General features: G+C 44.7%; 1 protein-coding gene across 7 annotated transcripts in view; it reads left to right on the forward strand.

The window, feature by feature from the left end:
* Nucleotides 1-20,667, forward strand: part of MAP3K4 (mitogen-activated protein kinase kinase kinase 4) — an 86,322-nt gene that overhangs the window by 4,949 nt on the left and 60,706 nt on the right. For 2 of the 7 annotated variants that reach the window (XM_035108600.2, XM_035108601.2), the window contains exon 1: nucleotides 14,585-14,782. The exons of 1 other annotated variant lie outside the window; for it this stretch is intronic. In XM_035108600.2, the coding sequence (XP_034964491.2) occupies nucleotides 14,676-14,782 (107 nt within the window). In that variant the 5' untranslated portion in view covers nucleotides 14,585-14,675. Of the gene's footprint in view, nucleotides 1-14,420; nucleotides 14,794-20,667 lie in introns of those variants that run through there. 4 more of the 7 variants (XM_035108603.2, XM_035108604.2, XM_060272798.1 and 1 more) reach the window with 3 other exon arrangements.

Genomic DNA, 20,667 nt, shown 5'->3' on the forward strand with positions numbered 1-20,667 from the left:
TACCACGAAAGCTGCTTCCCGCAACTGTGTGTATCTTTTCCTTGTATAAAAATGACCAAAATATGAACCTTGAGAACAGAGTGTTATTTAATGGAAAAGTGGACATTTTTGTTTACATCAAGGGGTTTGGGGAACTGGATTCATCATCTACTTGGCATGTAAAGCATGTATCTGGATCAGCAAAGCGTGTATATTTTTAGCAACCTATTACATTCATGCTTTTTGCCAAGTTTTTGAGCTAGTTTGTAGTACTGGCTGCAACTAGTCTTTTTCAGCCCACGCAGTGAAATTAGGTCTCCTGGCACTCTCCGCAGCAGAGAGGCACTAATCTGCTGTGGAGCTATTGCGATAGACAATATCAGTTGTCCTTCAAACTCAAAGCCATTGTCTGGGAGCAATGGTTCTTCTCCCACCCAAAGTCATGAACCATAAGATGCTCTCTTTTACTGAGCCAGACCACTGGTTCGTTTAGCTCAGTATTGTCTGCACTGATTGACAGTGACTTTCAGAGGGGTCTTTACCAATTAGCCTACCTGGAGATGCCTGAGATTGAGCCTGGGTCCTCTTGCATCCAGATCAGGTGCTCTGCCACTGAGCAGCAGTTCTTCACTAAATGAAGCAGCTTGGTTTTCATTCCCCAATGACCACAGAAGACCCACCTGGGTGATCTGGTTCTTCTTGGAAACAAAAGTAGGGGCAGGTCTTCAACATAAAAGTGGGGAGCAAATGGGCTTCTTTCAAGTAGCTCAAGCCATTAATCCATATTCAAGAGTTGCCTTCTAGGTGATTTGCAGATATTCTCCCTCCTGTTTTCCTTAATGTGGTGGACATGTAACGAAGTAGAATTATGGGGTGAGGGGTGACACTGAGTGTGGCTGGATCATTCAGTCACTCCTAAAGTTTTACCAGCAGTAGTATTACCTGTGTTGCTTTTGTCAAGAGGAGACTGCTTCTTATATGTCTGCATGAATCACTGTTTTGGACTTGCCCCTTTCCAGGCAGGAGGCATGCCCAGATCAGTGACTCATGCAAAAGTGCAGGTGTTAGGAAGATAGGAATCTGTTTTATACCAGGGCTGAGTATTTGACTACTTAGCTCAGTATAATGTAGTCTGACCGGCAAGAGTCTTTCCCATCCCCTTTTTGCTACGTTTTAACTGGAGATGCCAGGGATGGAATGGGAGACCTTCCCTGCCACTGAGCTTTGGCAACTCCCTTAATACTTTGGCTCCTCTGAGAGCAGGTAAGTCTCGCTCTTCAGTATGGACCATTTATTTTTAGAGTATGTTAAGTGCGTCTCTGATTTTAATTCAGAAAATAAGTGTGCCAGCTGCCTGAAGCTTGGGAAGTGCTGACCGAGAGCCAGAATTCTGGAGAAGGAAGGGGATATTTGGCCCACTGTATATTTCAGTAGTTAAAAAGAGGTGCTGATCCTTCGACCTGACTCAAATTTACCGTACATCTGACCTGAAGATCCTGCTTCTTAACCCTGGATGGGTGACATGGCTATAGCCATTCTAATACAAGGGAAAGTTGTTCTGCCTAAGCTCAGAGACACACTCTTCTTTATTACTGCAGATGTGGCAGAATTAAGGGCTGGCTGGCAAGAATATCCCATTTATGTGGGGGTTATGTTCCAGGCCCCCTGCCATAAGTGAAATTGTATACAGTGTATACAATCTAAAAAGCCTATAGATCTTTCCAGTTCTCTCTCCACACAACTCTCCCTTCAACTACAGTCAAAGCTCTGGGGCCGGCTGGAGGCTGAAGAGGGGCTAGGAAAGCAGCTGTTTCTGCTGCGCTACCCTGGACATCAGCTGCTAGGCGGGGAAGCTGAGCAGCCTAAACAAAGCCCCACTGCATCTCTGGTCTCTTTGGGACCTCCTCCGCCCTCACTGAAGTCCTCTTTGGGCTCCGGGGAGGGTCCCCTTTTGAGCTACAAGGACTCTCCATCTCTCTCCTGCCATTTCTTGTTTTGAATCTATTTGATTATTTATTTCCTGGCACAGTGCGTATTGGTTGCATGCAAGTAGAACATGCATAAGCGGGGGAGGGGAAAATGCCTGTAGTGTTTTCCTTTTTGACAGTCAAATACAATGTGCTGGTATCAATATTAATGCAATAAAAGAATAATTAATAAACTAGTGGATTTTAGCCCGTTTAAAAACGGGCGCTAGAGGAAGCGGCCTGCCGGGACTGGCTTGGCGGTGGCGGGTCTTCCCGCCACCACCAAGCCAGTTCGCAGCGGGGGCTTTTCGCCGTTTGCCTTCCCCTGAGGGGGAGGCAAACGGCGAAAAACCCCGCCGCGCCGCAAATCGGCTCCGGGACTGGCTTGGCGGTGGCGGGTCTTCCCGCCACCGCCAAGCCAGTCCGCAGTGGGGGTTTTTCGCCGTTTGCCTTCCCCTGGGGGAGGCAAACGGCGAAAAACCCCGCCGCGCCGCAAATCGGCTCCGGGACTGGCTTGGCGGTGGCGGGTCTTCCCGCCACCGCCAAGCCAGTCCGCAGCGAGGGGTTTTCGCCGTTTGCCTTCCCCTGGGGGAGGCAAACAGCGAAAAACCCCGCCGCGCCGCAATTCGGCTCCGGGACTGGCTTGGCGGTGGCGGGATGTTCCCGCCACCGCCAAGCCAGTCCGCAGCGGGGGCTTTTCGCCGTTTGCCTTCCCCTGGGGGAGGCAAACAGCGAAAAACCCCGCCGCGTCGCAATTCGGCTCCGGGACTGGCTTGGCGGTGGCGGGATGTTCCCGCCACCGCCAAGCCAGTCCGCAGCGGGGGGTTTTCGCCGTTTGCCTTCCCCTGGGGGAGGCAAACAGCGAAAAACCCCGCCGCGCCGCAATTCGGCTCCGGGACTGGCTTGGCGGTGGCGGGAAAAAGGGGAGGAATTCCTCCCCTTCTTCCCGCCGCTGCCAAGCCAAAGCGGGCCTCCCTCCGCGCCCGCTGCCGCTTCGGCTTCCTCGGGTTCCCCGAGGAAGCGCCGTCCCATGCCGGAGGTGTGCGGCAAGGCTGCCGGGGGGGGGAGCGCTTCTCTCCCCCGCCGCCTCACCGCGCACCTCCAGCATGAGACTGGGCTTCGGAGCGGCGGTTGGCGGAGCGGCAGTTGGCTGTTCCCTGTGTCCCGAGAGCACGGGTCCAATCCCTGTGTCCCTGGTTGTCCCTCCGTCCAATCCCTGTGTCTCTGGGGGACATGCGCAGTACCCCAGGGACACACGGGACATCTGGACGCAGGGACAACATGGACATTATTATATAGGATGCTATAATATGTTCATTATACAGCTATCAAAAAGATAAATGTTCAAGTGATATACAAGCCTACAAGGTTAAATATGCTTACCAGAAATAAATACAGTGGTACCTTGGGTTACAGACGCTTCAGGCTACAGACGCTTCAGGTTACAGACTCCACTAACCCAGAAATAGTACCTCGGGTTAAGAACTTTGCTTCAGGATGAGAACAGAAATCGTGCGGTGGCACGGCAACAGTGAGCGCCCCCATTAGCTAAGGTAACAGTTTCAGGTTAAGAACGGGCCTCCAGAACAAATTACGTTCTTCACCCGAGGTACCACTGTAAATGAATGAATTTATGGCAGAGTATATCCACTTCAATACCCACCCACATGCACACACCCACAAGCTGAATCTCAGAGGGAATTACTTGGTGTCTAGGAAAATGCTGCGTATGCTTCGTGCAGCAAAGTTAAAATTCCTTTGGTTGCAATCGTAATACAGTAAGGCTACTTACGTCGCGCTTACTGAAGTCAGTGCAATTAAAATAGCCTAACTTGTGAGCAGCACTGCAGTCTTTGTGAATAATAAAGTTCATGGAAGTTCACATTTCCTTTGAGGTAGGGTGGGATGTAAATGCAGTTGTGTATTCAAAGATTCTGCTTCATTTATGTATGTATGAGGAGGGTTTCAGGAAACAATACAAAAATACATCTTAATTGCTACACTTTCTCCTACAGTTCAGATTTTACATTTGAATAGCTTCCCATGAAGAAGCTGATCAAAAGGTTACAGTGTCTAAACTTAGACTGACTCAAGTTTAAAGGACCTAATTAGGGAGTTGGATGATAAATAGCTTCATGACCTCACGCAGGCAAGATACGGTTATGTAACTTTGGGACACAGGTTTGTGACCGGTCATGTCTAATACCTTTGATAGACCAGTTTGTCAGCAGTCCTTTGTCCATTGGAAGAATATCTTACCTTATGCACAACTGCTAAACTAAAGTGACTGGAGAATCCCCAGGAGAGTCATTTTGATTCTGACACTTCTAGAGTTTGGTGGTAATGGCAGACATATCTTGTGAGTCTACACCCTCTCCCAGCATGTCACTGGAAGCCTCCTCTTGGATCTCTCAGGTATTGGGGTGGAACTGGCTGCAGACCTTTTTGCAACCTTCCGCTCTGTAGTAACTTGGAGCAGGGCTTTTAGTGGGGCTGCCCTTGTTCTGTGGAATAGCCTTCCTGCCAAGATAGGACTAGAGATGTGAAGGTTCGGGGGAAAAAACTGGAAAAATTCGGGGGGAAACCGTTCCCCCCCCCGCTTTTTTCCTAAAGCCTTTTTTGTTTTTTTTTCCGAAAAATTGGAAAAATAAAAAATAGATTATGGAATGTTTTATTTTAACATGATGAATAAAATATTTTAAGATAAAGGGTTCAAATATTTTATAAATCATTTTTTAAAAATATGTATGGTATCAGATTAGTCTAATTTCTGTGAGGAGAAGGAAGTCCTAGGTTACAAACTGAACTCTCCAATGCAAGAACAAGATACATTTCTTCCTTTAGGACAGGGGTCCCCAGACTTACTCGCCTTTGGGCCAGTGCCCGCCGGGCCGATCGCGCGGCAGGCCGGAGAGCAGGGGAGTGCGCGCCTGTGCGCATGCGCACACGCACTTACTAGCGCGGTGGCACGCTTCCAGGTCAGAAAAAATCACCAAAAATGGTTTATGCGTATGGGCCTCCCCTGACCTGGAAGTGCACCGGAAATGACCTCTTGTGGGTCGGGAGAGGCCCATACGCATGCGCAGAAACGATTTTTGGCGTTTTTTTTCCCGATCTGGAAGTGTGCCGCCGCGCCGCGTGCCGTAAGTGCGGGCGGCGGCAGCGGGCGGTAGGGGTCGTCACGGGCCGGATTTGTAGGCCAATTGGACCGCATGTGGCCCGCGGGCCGTAGTCTGGGGACCCTGCTTTAGGAGGTGCTGTTGTCACCAGAAAAGAAAAAGGTTTCAGTTTTGTTTTTGCATGTGTGTGGTATGCATAGGTTCTGTTTCTCTTCACTAGGCCTCAAAGCACTGGAAGAAAATATAGAGCAACAAAAAGGGCCTGAAAGTATATTATAATAATAATAATAATAATAATAATAATAATAATAATAATAATAATATTTATACCCCACCCATCTGGCTGGGTTTTCCCAGCCACTCTGGGCTGCTTCCAACCGAATATTAAAAACAGTGCAGCATCAAACATTAAAAACTTCCCTAAAAAGGGCCGCCTTCAGCTGTCTTCTGAAAGTAGAATAGTTACTTATTGCCTTGACATCTGCTGGGAGGGCGTTCCACAGGGCGGGTGCCACTACCGAGAAGGCCCTCTGTCTGGTTCCCTGTAACCTCACTTCTCGCAATGAGGGAACCGCCAGAAGGCCCTCGGTGCTGGATCTCAGTGTCCAGGCTGAATGGTGGGGGTGGAGACGCTCCTTCAGGTATACAGGACCGAGGCCGTTTAGGGCTTTAAAGGTCAGTACCAACACTTTGAATTGTGCTCAGAAACGTACTGGGAGCCAATGAAGATCTTTCAGAACTGGTGTTATATGGTCTCGGCGGCCACTCCCAGTCACTAGTCTAGCTGCCGCATTCTGGATTAATTGCAGTTTCCGGGTCACCTTCAAAGGTAGCCCCATGTAGAGCGCATTGCAGTAGTCCATATGCAGTAGTATATGTGCTGTCGTGGCAATCGGAGAAGTGTTATGAAAGAAAAAAAATGAAAATATTTTAAACATTAAATGCTGTAAAACAGTCTTTAAAAAGTGAAATAAACTAATTTAAGCATATAGTAGTAGCTAAAGTGGTTAACAGACCACACACATCAGTGTGAGGAAATACATAAGGTCTCATGGGCAAAACATGGGAGGTGGTGTAAGCATGTTGCATAGCAAACAGTGATGAATGACAAGTTAAATTTCTGTTCCTGTTTGGATACACTATATTTTTAATATGCTAGTTGTGATAATTTTATTAATTATTTAATTAAAATTGCCCATAGTTATATTTTATGTTTATAAAGTAACAGAATGGCTTTCAATCTGGAAAAGAAAAAAGAAGTGCTAATGTAGCATTTTTTTCAATTTTTCCGAAAATTTTCATTTCCCCCTGAAAAAACTGGAAAAAAACCCGGGTTTTATTCCGAGCTTCAAAATTTCCAGAAATTTTACATCTCTAGATAGGACAGACACACAATACCTGTGCTTTCCAGAAACAGTTGTGACAGGCTTTCCCTGCTGGATAAATGGGTCTTTACAATGAATGCCAACTTTTTAGGGTTTTACTCTTGTTTTAAATGTGTTCATTGTTTTTGTGTTTTCAGCTGTTTTTAAGTTGTCTTATGTAAAAAAATGCCTTGAGACAGTTGTTTGGAAGATAGTTAATAAGGTAATAATAACCTTACATAGGTACGATCCAACATCATGCCACACTCTCTAAGAATGGGTCTCTCTGTGTGTGTCCTCTGGGAGGCGATCTGGTAGATCCCATGGCTTTAAATGATCCCCCAAAAGCTGGAAGAACTGATTGGTCTTTGTCTGGCATTGAACAGTGACGGCTCCAAAATCCAGACTGGGCAGAGCATTCCTGCGGTGAGGCACCATAACTGAAAAGGCCCTTTCCAAGGCTGGCACACACTGTTTGCCACATCTGGAAAGCTTCCTTGCTAGGCATTGGATGTGCCACCAAAGGCTCACCACTGGCAAGGAAAGCCTTCATAAACTCCTGTGCAGTGAGCAGGGGAGGAAGAAGCAGTCACACTTGCTAGCCATGATACATACACCAGCACATTTGGCAAATGCAAGAAGGGACCTACTTTTATTTTGTGCTGGTGTAGTTGCACTTTGATGTGAGGTGGAATTGTGGTCCAATCCCACCTTTAATGGAAAAACACCAGATATGGGCATGGGCATAGCACTGAATGCATGGATGGCAGGGGTGGGTTTGATGTGTGTGTTGACAGCAGGAGGATGGGGTTATATCATACAGCCCCGCAGCCTTATCATCCATTGTTTCTTAGCCAATGAAAAGATTCATCTCGAACCCCCATATTGAGAAGGAATATGCTGTAATTGGAGCAAGGTGTTACAGAGAAGAGGTGGAAACAGTCCATAAGAAAGCACCTGGATACAGATATGGCCCTCTCTACACATTGTCTTAGGTGTGGCAAGATTACATTACAAAAGTCTCAGGTCCCGTGACTCGTTTGATGTTAGTGGTTGCGTGGTGAAGTCTTGAGCTCTAGTTTATGGTGCAGTGACCAGTCTCTTGCATGCTGTAATTCAGGTTAAGATTGCAGCTCAGCACACTCTGGTTCAGCTTCTGAATTTCTCCCCTGGTGCCTTGAGATGTGTCACAGCATTAGGAAGATCAGTGTCCTGAAAGGACAGCTTGTAATAGCACTATGATCATGTCAAAAACCTTGTTTTAACCAGCCACATAGTAGTGTCACCCTAACCCTCTTAAAACAGAGATAGAAAATCATATTTCTCTGCTCAAATCTCCCATTTCCTTCTGATTCCAGGCAGGTGATGATCGCATTTCCAGAAATGTGTATTTGTTTTGTATTACCAGTTGTAACAGCTGCTTTTTAAAATAAGTTGTTGTTGATTCTGCCCATTGGATTTGCTTTTATTTTTCTTTTTTAAACAACAACAACAACAACAACAACAACAACAACAACAACAACAACGTTGTTTGCAAAGAGTTTTATTAATGCTATCGGTCATTTGGGGGTTTCATTGTGAAGAGCTGGAACCTGGGAAATAATAATCACTTGAGCTATCAGCTGATTACATTCACATACTGTATTAGTTATTCCAGCTAAATTGAATTATGTATTAAGCACAGGCTTCCCTGTTACTGTTTTACACAGCTGAATTAATTAGAAATCAATGGTGTGTGTAGTAGTTAGTGTGTCAGACTAGAAATGGAAACTGTTAAAGAAAGATGGACAGACAGACAGACCAAAAGTCAAATCCACTTTCAGCCATGAAGTTTATTGGGTGGCCATGGGCCAGTCATTATTTCACAACCTAACTCACTTCACAGCGTTGTTGTGCAGATAATAATAATAATAATTTTTTATTTATGCCCCACCCATCTGGCCGGGTTTCCCCAGCCACTCTGGATGGCTTCCAGGAGGATATTAAAATACAATAATCTATGAAACATTAAAAACTTCCCTAAACAGGGCTGCCTTTAGATGTCTTCTAAAGTCTGGTAGTTGTTTTTCTCTTTGACATCTGGTGGGAGGGCGTTCCACAGGGCGAGGTGCCACTACCGAGAAGGCCCTCTGCCTGGTTCCCTGTAACTTGGCTTCTCGCAGCGAGGGAACCGCCAGAAGGCCCTCAGCACTGGACCTCAATGTTCGGGCAGAATGATGGGGATGGAGATGCTCCAGATGAAATAAATGCCATCACGAGCTTCTGAGAGGAAAGATAGAGAAACAAATATTAGAAGATCCCCAATTCCTGTAACCAATGTGTTATTTAATTCATCAAGCCAATGGCTTCCAATGTATGATAGACTGTTCTGGTGAAGTCTTTTCACTGTCTTAGCAGACTCTGCAGTTTTCAGCAAGAACTGTTTGTACCAGCCTTTAAAAAAAGAGAGAAAAAGCTGCCCTTGCTCCTGAACTTTTAAGAACATCCCTGCTGTGCAGAAATTTGCCAGCCTTTCTGACATGTTGACAAAATGACTAGAGAAGCTTAGAATTGGAGAGTTGGAAGGGACCCCAAGGCTCGTCTATTCCATCCCTTGCAATGCAGGAATCATGACTAAATAATCCCTGGCAGATGGTCACCCAACGTCTGTTTAAAAACCTCCAATAAGAACCCACCACCTAATGCTAGTCTTACCCTGCCTCCTTCAGTGGATTGATGGATCTGTGAGCTGCTGTCATTTTAATTACCCACAATACTCTGAAGCCATGTTACGTTGGGGGTACTGTGGTTAATTAAAATGGCAGTCCTCACCAGATTCTGCCCACCATCATACACTGCTGATTCCTGCCACCAGCAGAAAAGGTTGTTCAGAGTTAGTACGGTCATACCTTGGAAGTCGAACGGAATCTGTTCGACTTCCAAAATGTTTGGAAACAAAAGTGTGGCTTCTGATTGGCTGCAGGAAGCTCCTGCAGCCAATCGGAAGCCGTGGAAGCCCCAACGGACGTTTGACTTCCAAAAATAGTTTGCAAACCGGAACAGTCACTTCCAGGTTTGCAGTGTTTGGGAGCCAAAACGTTTGAGAACTAAGCTGTTCGAAAACCAGGGTACGACTGTATAGTAATTTATCTATTACTTAAAAGCACAGCTGGCTCAGGTCTTTCATACTGGAAAGTCTCATAGATATTAGATGATGTGTGAATGTAAGATGCATGCTTGCTGGCAATATTCATGCTGTGAAAATATGAACACGCCAATTCAAGCATGTCAGTTCAATATACAGCTTTAAAAGCAAGGATAGCCAGAACCTCGGCCAGCTTCAGTTTGTATTGTGTAAATTGGCAATTGCTTTTGAGTTGAGCTTAATCCTATGGGTGGTACCCTGTGCTGAGAGACAGTATGGTGAAATGATGGACCTGGGAGTGGGGAGACCCAAGTTGACACACCTGCTCAGCCATAAGCCACACCAGGTGATCCAGGACCAGTTACCATCTCTCAGTCTTAGCTACTTTACAAGATTGTACACATGCTGCCAACAGCAGCTTATTATTGTGTAATTATTATTAAAAGGAAAAACGTAGTGATGTGGTGGATAGACACTGACGTTGGTAACATATTTTGGCATTTATGACATAATGTCTTGAGTGTGTCTGGGGCCTGATAATGTCACATGACCTTACCTGTCAGCAAAATGTACACAACTAATAGCCATTATATAAGAAGAAAAGATACACTGTAATAGATAATAACATTTCAAGACAGGAAGTGGAGACAAATGCATTAGCTGGAAGAAGCAAGAAGGGAAGAATCCCAAGCATGTTTCTGACCTTATAATACCATGACTTAAATACTCCAAGAATAGCAATGACTTAATGGCACCAAAGTCAACTAGGATCTGACATAGAGAATGTGAGCTGACAGTGCTGAGACAGAAATACCTTCTTCCCTGTCAAGTTTTTTTTGCCTAGCTGTTGAAACTCTGCAGGCCTGATAATAATAGGCTTCAGAAACGAATGTGCTACATCAACAACCACTGAATTAGGGAAACACTTAGAGAATAAATATAAAGTTGGAACCTGCAACATTTATATCCTGCCCTTCCATTGTGGAACCCAAGGTGGCATAGATGTGGGTCCCAGGTGATCACCCACCCAGGCACCAACCAGGCTGGTTTTAGCTTCAGCAAGATGGTGGCCTCATGTGCCTCCTGACTGTCTCCTGTAAAATGTTGCAGTGTGTCCTGCTCAGGGTTCCAGCCTGCCAGCCAGCCTGCCAGCCAGCCAGCCAGCCATGCTTTCTGGCAGGATATTCCATTCCACTCACCACTTCCCTATGTTTTCATTTTCTTCCCCCTGCTGTCAGCGTTGCATTGCCACTGAATATGGTCACTCCTCATTGGGCTGTTTTGGGGTCTGCCCTGAGGTTCTTTTTTAAAGTTGTTTTTATACTAAAGCAAACCCTGAGGTTCCTTCAAGCATTCCCTCTTTGGCCGGGATGGTGCCATTTTGGCTATCTAAGGATGCAGCCACCATGGAACTTGCTAAAGAGATGGAATGATTATTATTTGAAAGCCAATGTGGTTAATAGTGGCTAGAATGTTGGGCATAGTCCATAAAGTTCTGGAGTTGAATCATCACTCATACTGAGTAATCTTAGGCCAGACACATTCCTTCAATCCAACCTATCCCATTGGGCTTTTGTGAAAATAAGAAAGGTGGGTGCCATATATTTCACCTAGACTCCTTGAAAGAATGTTTTTTTAATGGCAGCTAGTCTCATAGTGAGTGCTCACTGGAAGGACAGATCCTGAAGCTGAGGCTCCAATACTTTGGCTACCTCATGAGATGAGAAGACTCCCTGGAAAAGACCCTGATGTTGGGAAAGATGGAGGGCACTAGGAGAAGGGGACGACAGAGGACGAGATGGCTGGACAGTGTTCTTGAAGCTACAAACATGAGTTTGACCAAACTGCGGGAGGCAGTGGAAGACAGGAGTGCCTGGCGTGCTCTGGTCCATGGGGTCACAAAGAGTCGGACATGACTACCGACTAAACAACAACATAGTCTCATATATCAAGGCAGTAATGATTCTATGGTGCTCATAAACTGCTTATTTTTCACGAAGGGATTTGTATGCTGGATTGCTATGACAAAACTTTAACAAGAATTTTTTTTTTCCATGAGGGAATTTGTACTGGCATACAGTTGCATTGTACACAGCCTTCCAGTTAACTGCTGGCTCACTCATCTATACTAAGTACTGTTCTTTCTGAGAGAGTAACATGTCACACCCCACTGCACAAGCCACATGGTGACAGATAGGAAGCATGACACATGTGCTGATGGGGTGATAGAGTTTTTTCAACTAGCATGCCTGCCTGATATAATCCATATGTACTGTCAGGTGAGCCCTGTGTGGAGGTTTGAAAGCTGCTTACCTTTCATGGCAAAGGGCATCTGGATCTTCCTCTTTTCCCAGAAGCCTTTCCCCAACTCAGCTCAACAGGAGATGGGTCTGCAGCATCCTTCCAGACACAGACCATTTCCCCTGTGGTTTGATAGGTGGGGTTTCCTCTTTTCCTTCACCCATCCTCTCTTCTAAAAGAAGTATTTCCAATTGGAGGATGTTTTGGTATGACCACAATCTCTGCTTTCATCATGTCCCTTCTGATGCCATTCTTAAACTAATATCCTCCAGATGTTTTGGATTCCCAACTCCCATCAGCCGTAGCCAGTATGTCTGGTGGTCAGGGATAATGGAAATGGTAGTCCAAAACATTTGGGAGGGCACCTGGCTGGAGAAGACTGATATACAATTTCTGAATCTTGTTATTGTCACTTCAGCAAGGGAGAGTTGCTGGTCTACTTCCCTTCACTCAGCTCAGTAATTACAGCTGCTGCTTCTTTCCCTGCTGTTTCCTTGTTGTGGGTACTGCATGCCCACAGTTGCTTTTTCTCAGACCCTGCCTGCACTTATGCTTATCATTATGTCTTAAGAGATGCTAATCTGAAATGGTAGATGGTATGCGGATTTGGATCTATAAAGCCTAGGTTAAAATTCCGGTTCTGTAACAAATATTTTAAGATCCCAGTCCCTGCCTCAGTAGCCTATTATAAACCAAAAGTAATAATCATTGGGTTAATGAATGAATGAATTTAGTGTGATGGCTGTCAACTTTGGTGGAAAAAAAAGGGAATTAAACATTTTTTCTGGCCTTCCTGTGGTTATCAGATTTTTAAAATTGCAGGGTTGATAAACAATCTCATCCTTGATCTCTCCCTCCCCCCATCTTTTTGTATGCTTGTTAAGAGAAAAGTTAGCCTGTTTTTGAGTGAAAGGAGATAAAAACTTTATAAAGATAAAACCCAACATGATGGAACAGCTTGAGGGATGTTAGACTTTTTTGCTCTGGATCTCATATGAGACTGATTCACACACCACTGTTAAGTGTATGTTTAACCAGTTCCTATGTATTATAGGAAACCCAAAGATGTAAACACCAGTCTAAAAGCACATTGCTTGTTTGCATGTTCCATCTCCAGTTGGAGGCAGTTGATGGGGAGCATAAGTGGCTGTTTCTTCAGCTTGTAAACAGCCTTGTGTATAGTAATATAGAAGGCTGGTATACAAATTAAAAGTGAAATGAAATGAGAGTGCTGTTGTGCTTACTCAGCTTTAGGCTTCCTAGAGCCAGGTAGCTACCATGGGCTTTGGTAGGAAGGGTGGGATATAAATGTAATGAATGAATATTTTGGTTGGCCACTGTGAGAACAGGATGGTAGGCTACCGGTAGGTGCATCATTGGCCTGATCCAGCAGGCTCTTTAGATTTGGTTGATGGCTATTTCTTCAAGCAAACCAGTGCCTTTTCTGGCCATGGGTACCTAAAGGTGGTCAGGAAGACTGCTTGCAGGAAATACTTCTTCACACAGCTCATAGTTAAATTGTGGAATTTACTCCCACAAAATGCCACGATAGCCGCCAACTTTGATGGTTTTAGAAAGGGCCTAGCCAAATTCATGGAGGATAAGGCTACCAGTCATGATAGTGGTGTACTGCCTCTACCAATGCCAGTTGACAGGAATAATAAGTGGGAAGAGCTTGCCATATGCTCTGGCCACTGCGGGAACAGAAGTCAGTCATTTTAATTGTTTTGTACTGCTTTTAATATTTTTATATTGCTGCACACTGCTCTGATATTTTATGAGAGGGTGGTAGTATATGAATATAAACAGGATTCTCGGCCAGATGGGCCTTTGGTCTCTTCTTATGTTCACGTTAGAATACAAGGTTTCATATATGGGGGGGGGGGGAGAGAGATGTTTTAGGTCAGGCTTGGGGAACTTTTGGCGCTCCAGACGTTGTTGGGACTCCAGCCCTCATCAGTCTTGGCGCCTGCATAACCCATAGTCAGAGACGGTAAGAGTTTTTATTCCTGCAACATTTGCAGAGCCACAGGTTCCCCGCTCCTATTTCAGGTACTTTAAGTGCCAGAATTGCGAGGGAAGAGCAAGAGAACCCAATCAGTAGCCTGTGCCAATACAGGGCAGCGCTACAGGTGTGTCCCGTCCCCCCCCCTCCAAGTTACTGATAATCCCACTTTTAGCGCTTAAATTGCCCTGCTTTTATCAGTGAGATAACGCGGGGAGCTTTCTCTCCGGCGGGAGGCATGCTGCGGCCAAGCGCACGAGGCGCTGATGCCATCATTTTGCAAAGATTACGCACGGCGAGGTTGAATCATTGGACCTGCGAGGGAGGCAGGATGCCGGGCGGAACGAAGTCGCCTTCCTCTCACCACGGACACCCGGCTCGGCCTGCCTCCGTCTTCCCTCCCGCTCCCTTCACCCCCTGCCCGGCGGCCTCCCCCTTTCTCTCCCGGAGCTGCGTTGCTCGCTTGTGACTCTGCGGCGGTGGGACGTTCTGCCGTCCTCCTCCTTCCGGGTGGCGGCGCCCGGCTCCATTCCATTCTCTGACCACAGGAGCGAACGAGAGCGCCTGTGGCGGGCTTTGTCCCTAGACGCTCTCCGTACTACCGAGGCTCCCGGCTTCGCTCCTCTCGGAGCCTCTTTTCAAGATGGCGGCCGCACGGCTGGCTCTGCGCGGCCGAGTCTCCCTGCAGCCGGGTCGCCAGTGACGCCCTCCTGCTGCCTCCGTCGGTGCAGCCGACCCGGCTCCGCGCCCCTCTTCTCTCGCCTGCAGAAGGCCTCCCGCCGCCGCCGCCGCCGCCATGCAAGCCTCGGTGCACGTATGAGAGAGGCTGCTGCCGCCGCCGCCGCCGCCGCCGCCATCGCCATCGCCTCCCGAGCCATGGAGGAGCCGGAGCCGGAGCCGGAGTGCAGCGGGGCTGCCAAAAAGTAACGCATTGGTGGGGACCGGGGGTGAGAGGGAATAGTTTTGTTCGCTTCTCTTCTCCCCCCCCCCGCCGTTTAAATTGCAGCAGCCACAAGGTCGCCTCTTTGCACAGCAGGAGACTCTTGCATCCCCTTCACAATAGGCTCCCAGTCTGCAAGCTTCCGCTTGCCCGGCTGTTCCTGCAAGGGAGCTTTTCTTTGGATGCTGCTTTGGCTGGGAAAGGGGTGGGAGTGGATGTCCGTCTGTCTGATGTTCAGCTTCGCCGGTGATCTACTACGTTGATTTTAGTAGCATTGCCTCTGGGGTAAGGCTGGGTTCTGCAGTTTTACAGTCTCGGGGACACCCGGCTCCTGCGTAAGGGCAATAATGATTAAAACAAGCAAGCAAACAAACCGAGGGACAAAACTAGGAGTTGACAGTTGTGTGTGTTTATTTTGACTTCAGTTGATTTTGGTGCAAGGGAGCATCTTGAAAAGTGTTATATTCTGGATTTGGGAACCATTATTAAAATGTATAGATCGATCCAGATGCAAGGTTCCCTGCATTATTATTTTTCTAGCCCAAGAAGATCCTTTTGAAGCCCTTTTCCCATGGTGTAAATGAAAAATGAAAGTATTCCGCCTAATCTTAGATATGTTTACTGGAGAGTAATCCCACTGGGCTAAGTGAGGCATGTTCTGAAGTAAAGGTACACAGGATTGCAATGAAAATTATTCAGAGTGAAACTAGTGCAGCCTCTGATGTTTTCAGCCTTTTTTCAGGAGAAAGTTGAGAAGGCATTAATTTTCTGATGGTTGCTTTATCTGTTGATGCAATAGTGGAGACAGCACCAGTATGTCTGAGTCTCATTTTTAAAAACTTTGCTTTAACTATGTGATCGTTACAGTATAGATTGCGTGAAGGCTGCTTAGTTGAATTCTACAGTTCCAAAGTGCCTCTGGGAAGAGGTAGATTAACAGTGCAGTCCTAAGCATTTCTGCTCACACTGTAAATTCAGTGGTGCTTGCTCTCATGTTAGTGGGGTTAGGATAGCATTTTAAATTGGGGTTGTGGAAAAGGGGACAATTACTCTCTTCAAATTAGTTTGTATAGTAATTCAGTTTATTGGTTCCTTTTCTGTTATTTGATCAGAGTGTTAAAAGAAAGACAAAGATCTTGTGGGCTTTCACATAAATGCTGAGATGCTATGATGCTATCTTTTTCTGCTCTTGCCAATGATGCAGCAAATAGGGTATTCATCAGATTCTTTGCAAAAGTTGTTAACATACAGACTCAAGTTCCTTCCTGCTTTCTGAATGTGCCCACATTCATATTTCCTTACATCCACATATTTAACTAATACTGTTGGCCAGACAATATGAGATTACATGTAATTGTCCCATGCCTCATACTATTTGTTCCTAAGTTACCGTAGTTTAATGAAAATTCCACTGAACGCTACAATAATAGAATAAATTTTGTATACAGTCAGAGCGCTGTAGTGTATTTTCAAGTCTGAATAACTTGAAACCTATTGCTAATTTCAAATGGGTGAAGGAAAATGCAAAAAGCAATACTCTATTCTGCCTGCCTTGAACAGTGAGACCTGAATAAAAATCAGAAGAGAGTTCTACCTTTCAGTTTTAAAGGCCAGCTTGGCACCTACCTATTTTGAAATGCAGAGTGTGGTGGTGGTGGTGGGAGACTAGATTGTAATGCAGCTTCCAAGGTGAGGGTTCTCAGTCATTGTGCTTGACTAGTTTATTCCGCAGGAAATAAATCTACCTTCAAGGACTCAGGACATAGTATGTTTTTATATTGTGTTAACCTGTGATCAACCATGAGATAGATAAAGCTGAAAGATAGTGTTTTGCTCTAGGCCACCCAGTGAACTTTAGTGGCCGAATAAGGAAATAAACCTACATCTGCAACATCCAATCCTAGGATTAATTATGCTTCTTTAAATTTAAAAGAGGGATGTGACACTGGCAACATAACTACATACATGGACAATCAAGCTTCAGTAGCACTGGGATACGTGGGGGTGATTGTTTGTAATATCTTATTTTTCATGTGCCAAGTCGGCATATAATTGCAAACCACATGATCACTGCATTTGCATCTCAGGGCTGGAAACCATACTGTACTTGTGTTAGCAGGAATTGATCTTTAGAGATGGGAATGAAAATAACTTCATGGATCTGACGTCTTCAGGTTTCCAGCTGACTGTCAAGCTACTGCATAACTCATAGTAATTCCCAAGCAATTAGTTCTCTTGCTTAGATAACATCCTGTTGATTCATTTTACTTCTCACCAGCAGGCATTCAGGAAATGCCTCCTTTGAAAAATCCAGCGGTGTATAGTCAGTGCAAAATGGATCATAAATAAAGAAGCTCAATTTTAGCAACTGGAGGGAAAAGCTTGGAGGGTACCCATTTACTAGATCCATCTTGTAATGATGATGAAAGTCACCTTTGTCAAGTGTTGAAAAGGAATTTTTAATTGCAATCATGACAGTGATGGTGAAGATTCTGGTGCTGATTGGCTGAGCTGGTGTGAACATTCCAACTGCTTAGGGAATAATTGTGTTGAGAGTGTTTGCAGCTCTGCTTCTGTGAAGGAAGGGGACATTGTCAGGTTTTTTTTGGAATTAAAACTTCACACAAGCACTAGGGGAGTATACTGTTTTTGCGATGATAACTGAGGAGTGAGTAGGGGGGTCTCGGGGATGAAAGGAAGAAAATACGTGGATGGGACAGAGGCAAAGTAACTGAAGGAAGGGACAGAAGGCACAAGGGACTGAAAAATATGCATCTGGGGGAAAGTTGTAGGTGAAGGAGAATTACCGATAATCATTTTTGGGGTTGGGACATAAGACATTCAGACAAGGAGGGGTTCTGGGAAGCTATATGCTAGAAAAGTGAAAGGAGACAAGTTCTAGGGAATCTGGCCCAGAAAAAACATTAGCTAAAGAAAATGAGCTGGGGGGAGAAGAAAGGATAAGTGTGGCTTCTGTAACATTGCTATCTGGCAGTCCTAAGGGGTCAAGAGTAAGCCCCAAAAGCTGGAAATAGGAGACAAGTTTTGCATGCTTATATAAACTAAGCAGCAGAGCCCATGGATGCAGGCTTTTAGTGAGCCTTTGATGTTGGACAGCAGCTACCGGTAGTTTGAATGCCTTGTAACATCTTTGGGGCAAAAGTGTCTTGTTCTTAGAGATTTCCAGGGAAGGTAGCCATGTTAGTCTGTTGCAGCAGAAACAGAGACTTTGGGCCATGTAAAGACTTAACAGATTTATTATGGCAAAAGCTTTCACCAGCCAGTTCTTCAGATTTATTTATTTTTATTTAACAGATTTGCAGCTCACTTTTCAAGACAATTCTTTATAAAGCAGCTTGCAAAATACACTCAAAATATAATTCAAAACCATTTAAAGCCTATCAACTGACAGAACAGAACTGACTTCATGAAAGCTTTTGCTATTTAAGATGCTGCAAGATTCTCTGTTTTTGTTCTTAGAACGACTTTGGATTTGTGTGTTCATTTTCAAGTTTTCTTGTGCTAATCTGCATGTTGCATTGCCATAATATTATAAAAGCTAAACTATTGACCAGCATAACAGGCAATTTAATATGTGGTCCATAGTTCTGAGGCCTTTGAATAATAATAATAATAGGCTTGCATTTGAAAGTGTGGCAACAAACCCTATGTCTGCATGAATGTGCAGCACTATTTCTTATAAGTGCAGATGACTCTCAGAAGGTAAAGTTCTAAATGGTGTTAAGGCAATGGTCCTCGAGCTTGTTTCCAACAGTGACAAGCCAGCTGCTTCCAGAAAGCCCACAGGCAGGGTATGAAGGCAATATCACCCACTCATCCCAATACTTCCTTTACCCCAACAACTGAAATTCAGTGACATACTATCTGAACATGGATGTTGCACTTAATCATCACAGCTAATAGCCATTGATAGCCTAAGTTAATGGCATCATATGTTATGGTCGTGAATTCCATATGTTAATTATGTGTTGTTGTGTGAAGAAGCGCTTTCTTTTGTCTAACCTCCCTGAAACGACTAATAATTTTCATTGGGTGATCCCAGGTTCTAGCATTTCGTCTAACAGAACCATGAAAAGCTTGCATAGCAAAGCTTGCATTTGTGGCTGCCCCCGTCCAAAGAGATCCAGGTGCTGTTGCCTAGCAGAAAGTAGAAACAGCCTAATAGTTGATGCTTTTGCAAATAATATGTATAATCCTGAGATGTTTCTTTTATAGTTCCTGGGTGCATTTAATTCCTGAGTCCAATAAATCAAGTGAAACTCATAATTGTTGTGTGTGTAAAATTAAGTGCATGTACATGCACACATACAATAGAAGTATTTTCTGTACATAATATGCAATCCATATTGTTTACCAGGTTAATTATTGTTGTTTGGTGTGTGCGATGTTGGCACAAACAGAGGGGTAGAAGTGGACCCATGAAATTCCCTGTTTAAAATTCCTTCTAGTAATGTGGATCTTGTTTATTCATAATCTGCATAATTTGGACCTGAGTGTTGGTGTGGTCAGAATTGATTTTCAGCAAATGAAAGCAAACCCTCAAATTCATTTTTAGGTTTTTTAGTTCATATTAAGGGGGGTTTCTCAAAACAGTTAAGGTTGTAATCTCTTCTGTTACTGTAGGTGCACACTGTGATTCATTTGCATCTCTGCTGTAAATATGGATTTTTCATCATTTTAAGTATGCTAGTTAAAAACATTTTGGGCCTGCCTGCACGTGTGTAGGCCTTGGCGATGTATTGATACATCACCTAGGACTGGTATGAGGGCCAGACTTCATCCAGCAGTATATTGTAAGTGAAACTGCTGCTGCTCCTGAGTCCCTTTGCCACCAGCACCCAGTGCACCAAGAGAGAAACAAGCTGCAGCCACATGCTGGTAGTAGAGGGACTCAGGAGCGGCAGCAGTTCCACTCACAATATACCGCCAGGTGAAACCACCATCTCGCTCTGGCTCTCATACTGCTGAAGGAGGAACAAGCTATATCAGCCAGAACCAATGTAGCTTGTTCCTCCCTCGGCTGCCTGCGCAGGCCTGCGGATCCTTTAAACCTCTCCATTGAGGGGCACACAACTATCCACCCCTTAGCATAGAAGTCTAATGGAGCCCCTCCCCTACTTCTGTTAATAAAGAAGAGGGACATTTAATTCAGTTTGCACTAGACTCTTAGAAAACAAATTACTAATTTATTTTCCAGATATACACCAGACTACCATCTTTCCTGACCACCCAAAAATATACTTGTGTGCTTTGTGAGTGGTTAAACATTTTATAGCATGTGCATTCCAGCACAAGAAGTTTTCAGAATTGTATCCATATTGTTATGTGGGTGTAATTCTGAAGTACTGATGTGAAAGTGTTTGCTGTATAATTTATGAAACAGGTTTTAGTGCTGGATAAATGTGTTTATAGGACTGGAGAGAGAGAGAACAAAGCTGATTATGTAAATAAGATACCAGTCTGGGAATTTAATAACTTGTCAGACTGAAAAGTTGTTGTTGATGCATACAGTTTTATATACATCGAGTTATTCCAACTCTACAATTCTGTGATTCTATGTCCCATGTCAAAAGTTGGCAGATGCTATGCTGAGATATTTGGTTATGAGCTTTTTACTTTCAACGTTTAACCCCTTTCATTTCAACGCTGACATCTGTTCTAACCCTCAAGGTTTTACTAGGAGTGCTTGGTTACATTGGTGGGGAGCCAATTTTGAAGGTAGTATTAGTAGCTAATCCAAAAATTGTAGTCTAGCAAACCCACCGAACAGTGTCCAAGGAAGCCCCCTTCAGGGTGGATAAAAATCAATGATTTTATTTTAAAAATAAAATCTGATTTTTTTGATTT

The sequence above is a fragment of the Zootoca vivipara genome, chromosome 3, assembly GCF_963506605.1.
Source record: "Zootoca vivipara chromosome 3, rZooViv1.1, whole genome shotgun sequence".
NCBI lineage: Eukaryota > Metazoa > Chordata > Lepidosauria > Squamata > Lacertidae > Zootoca > Zootoca vivipara.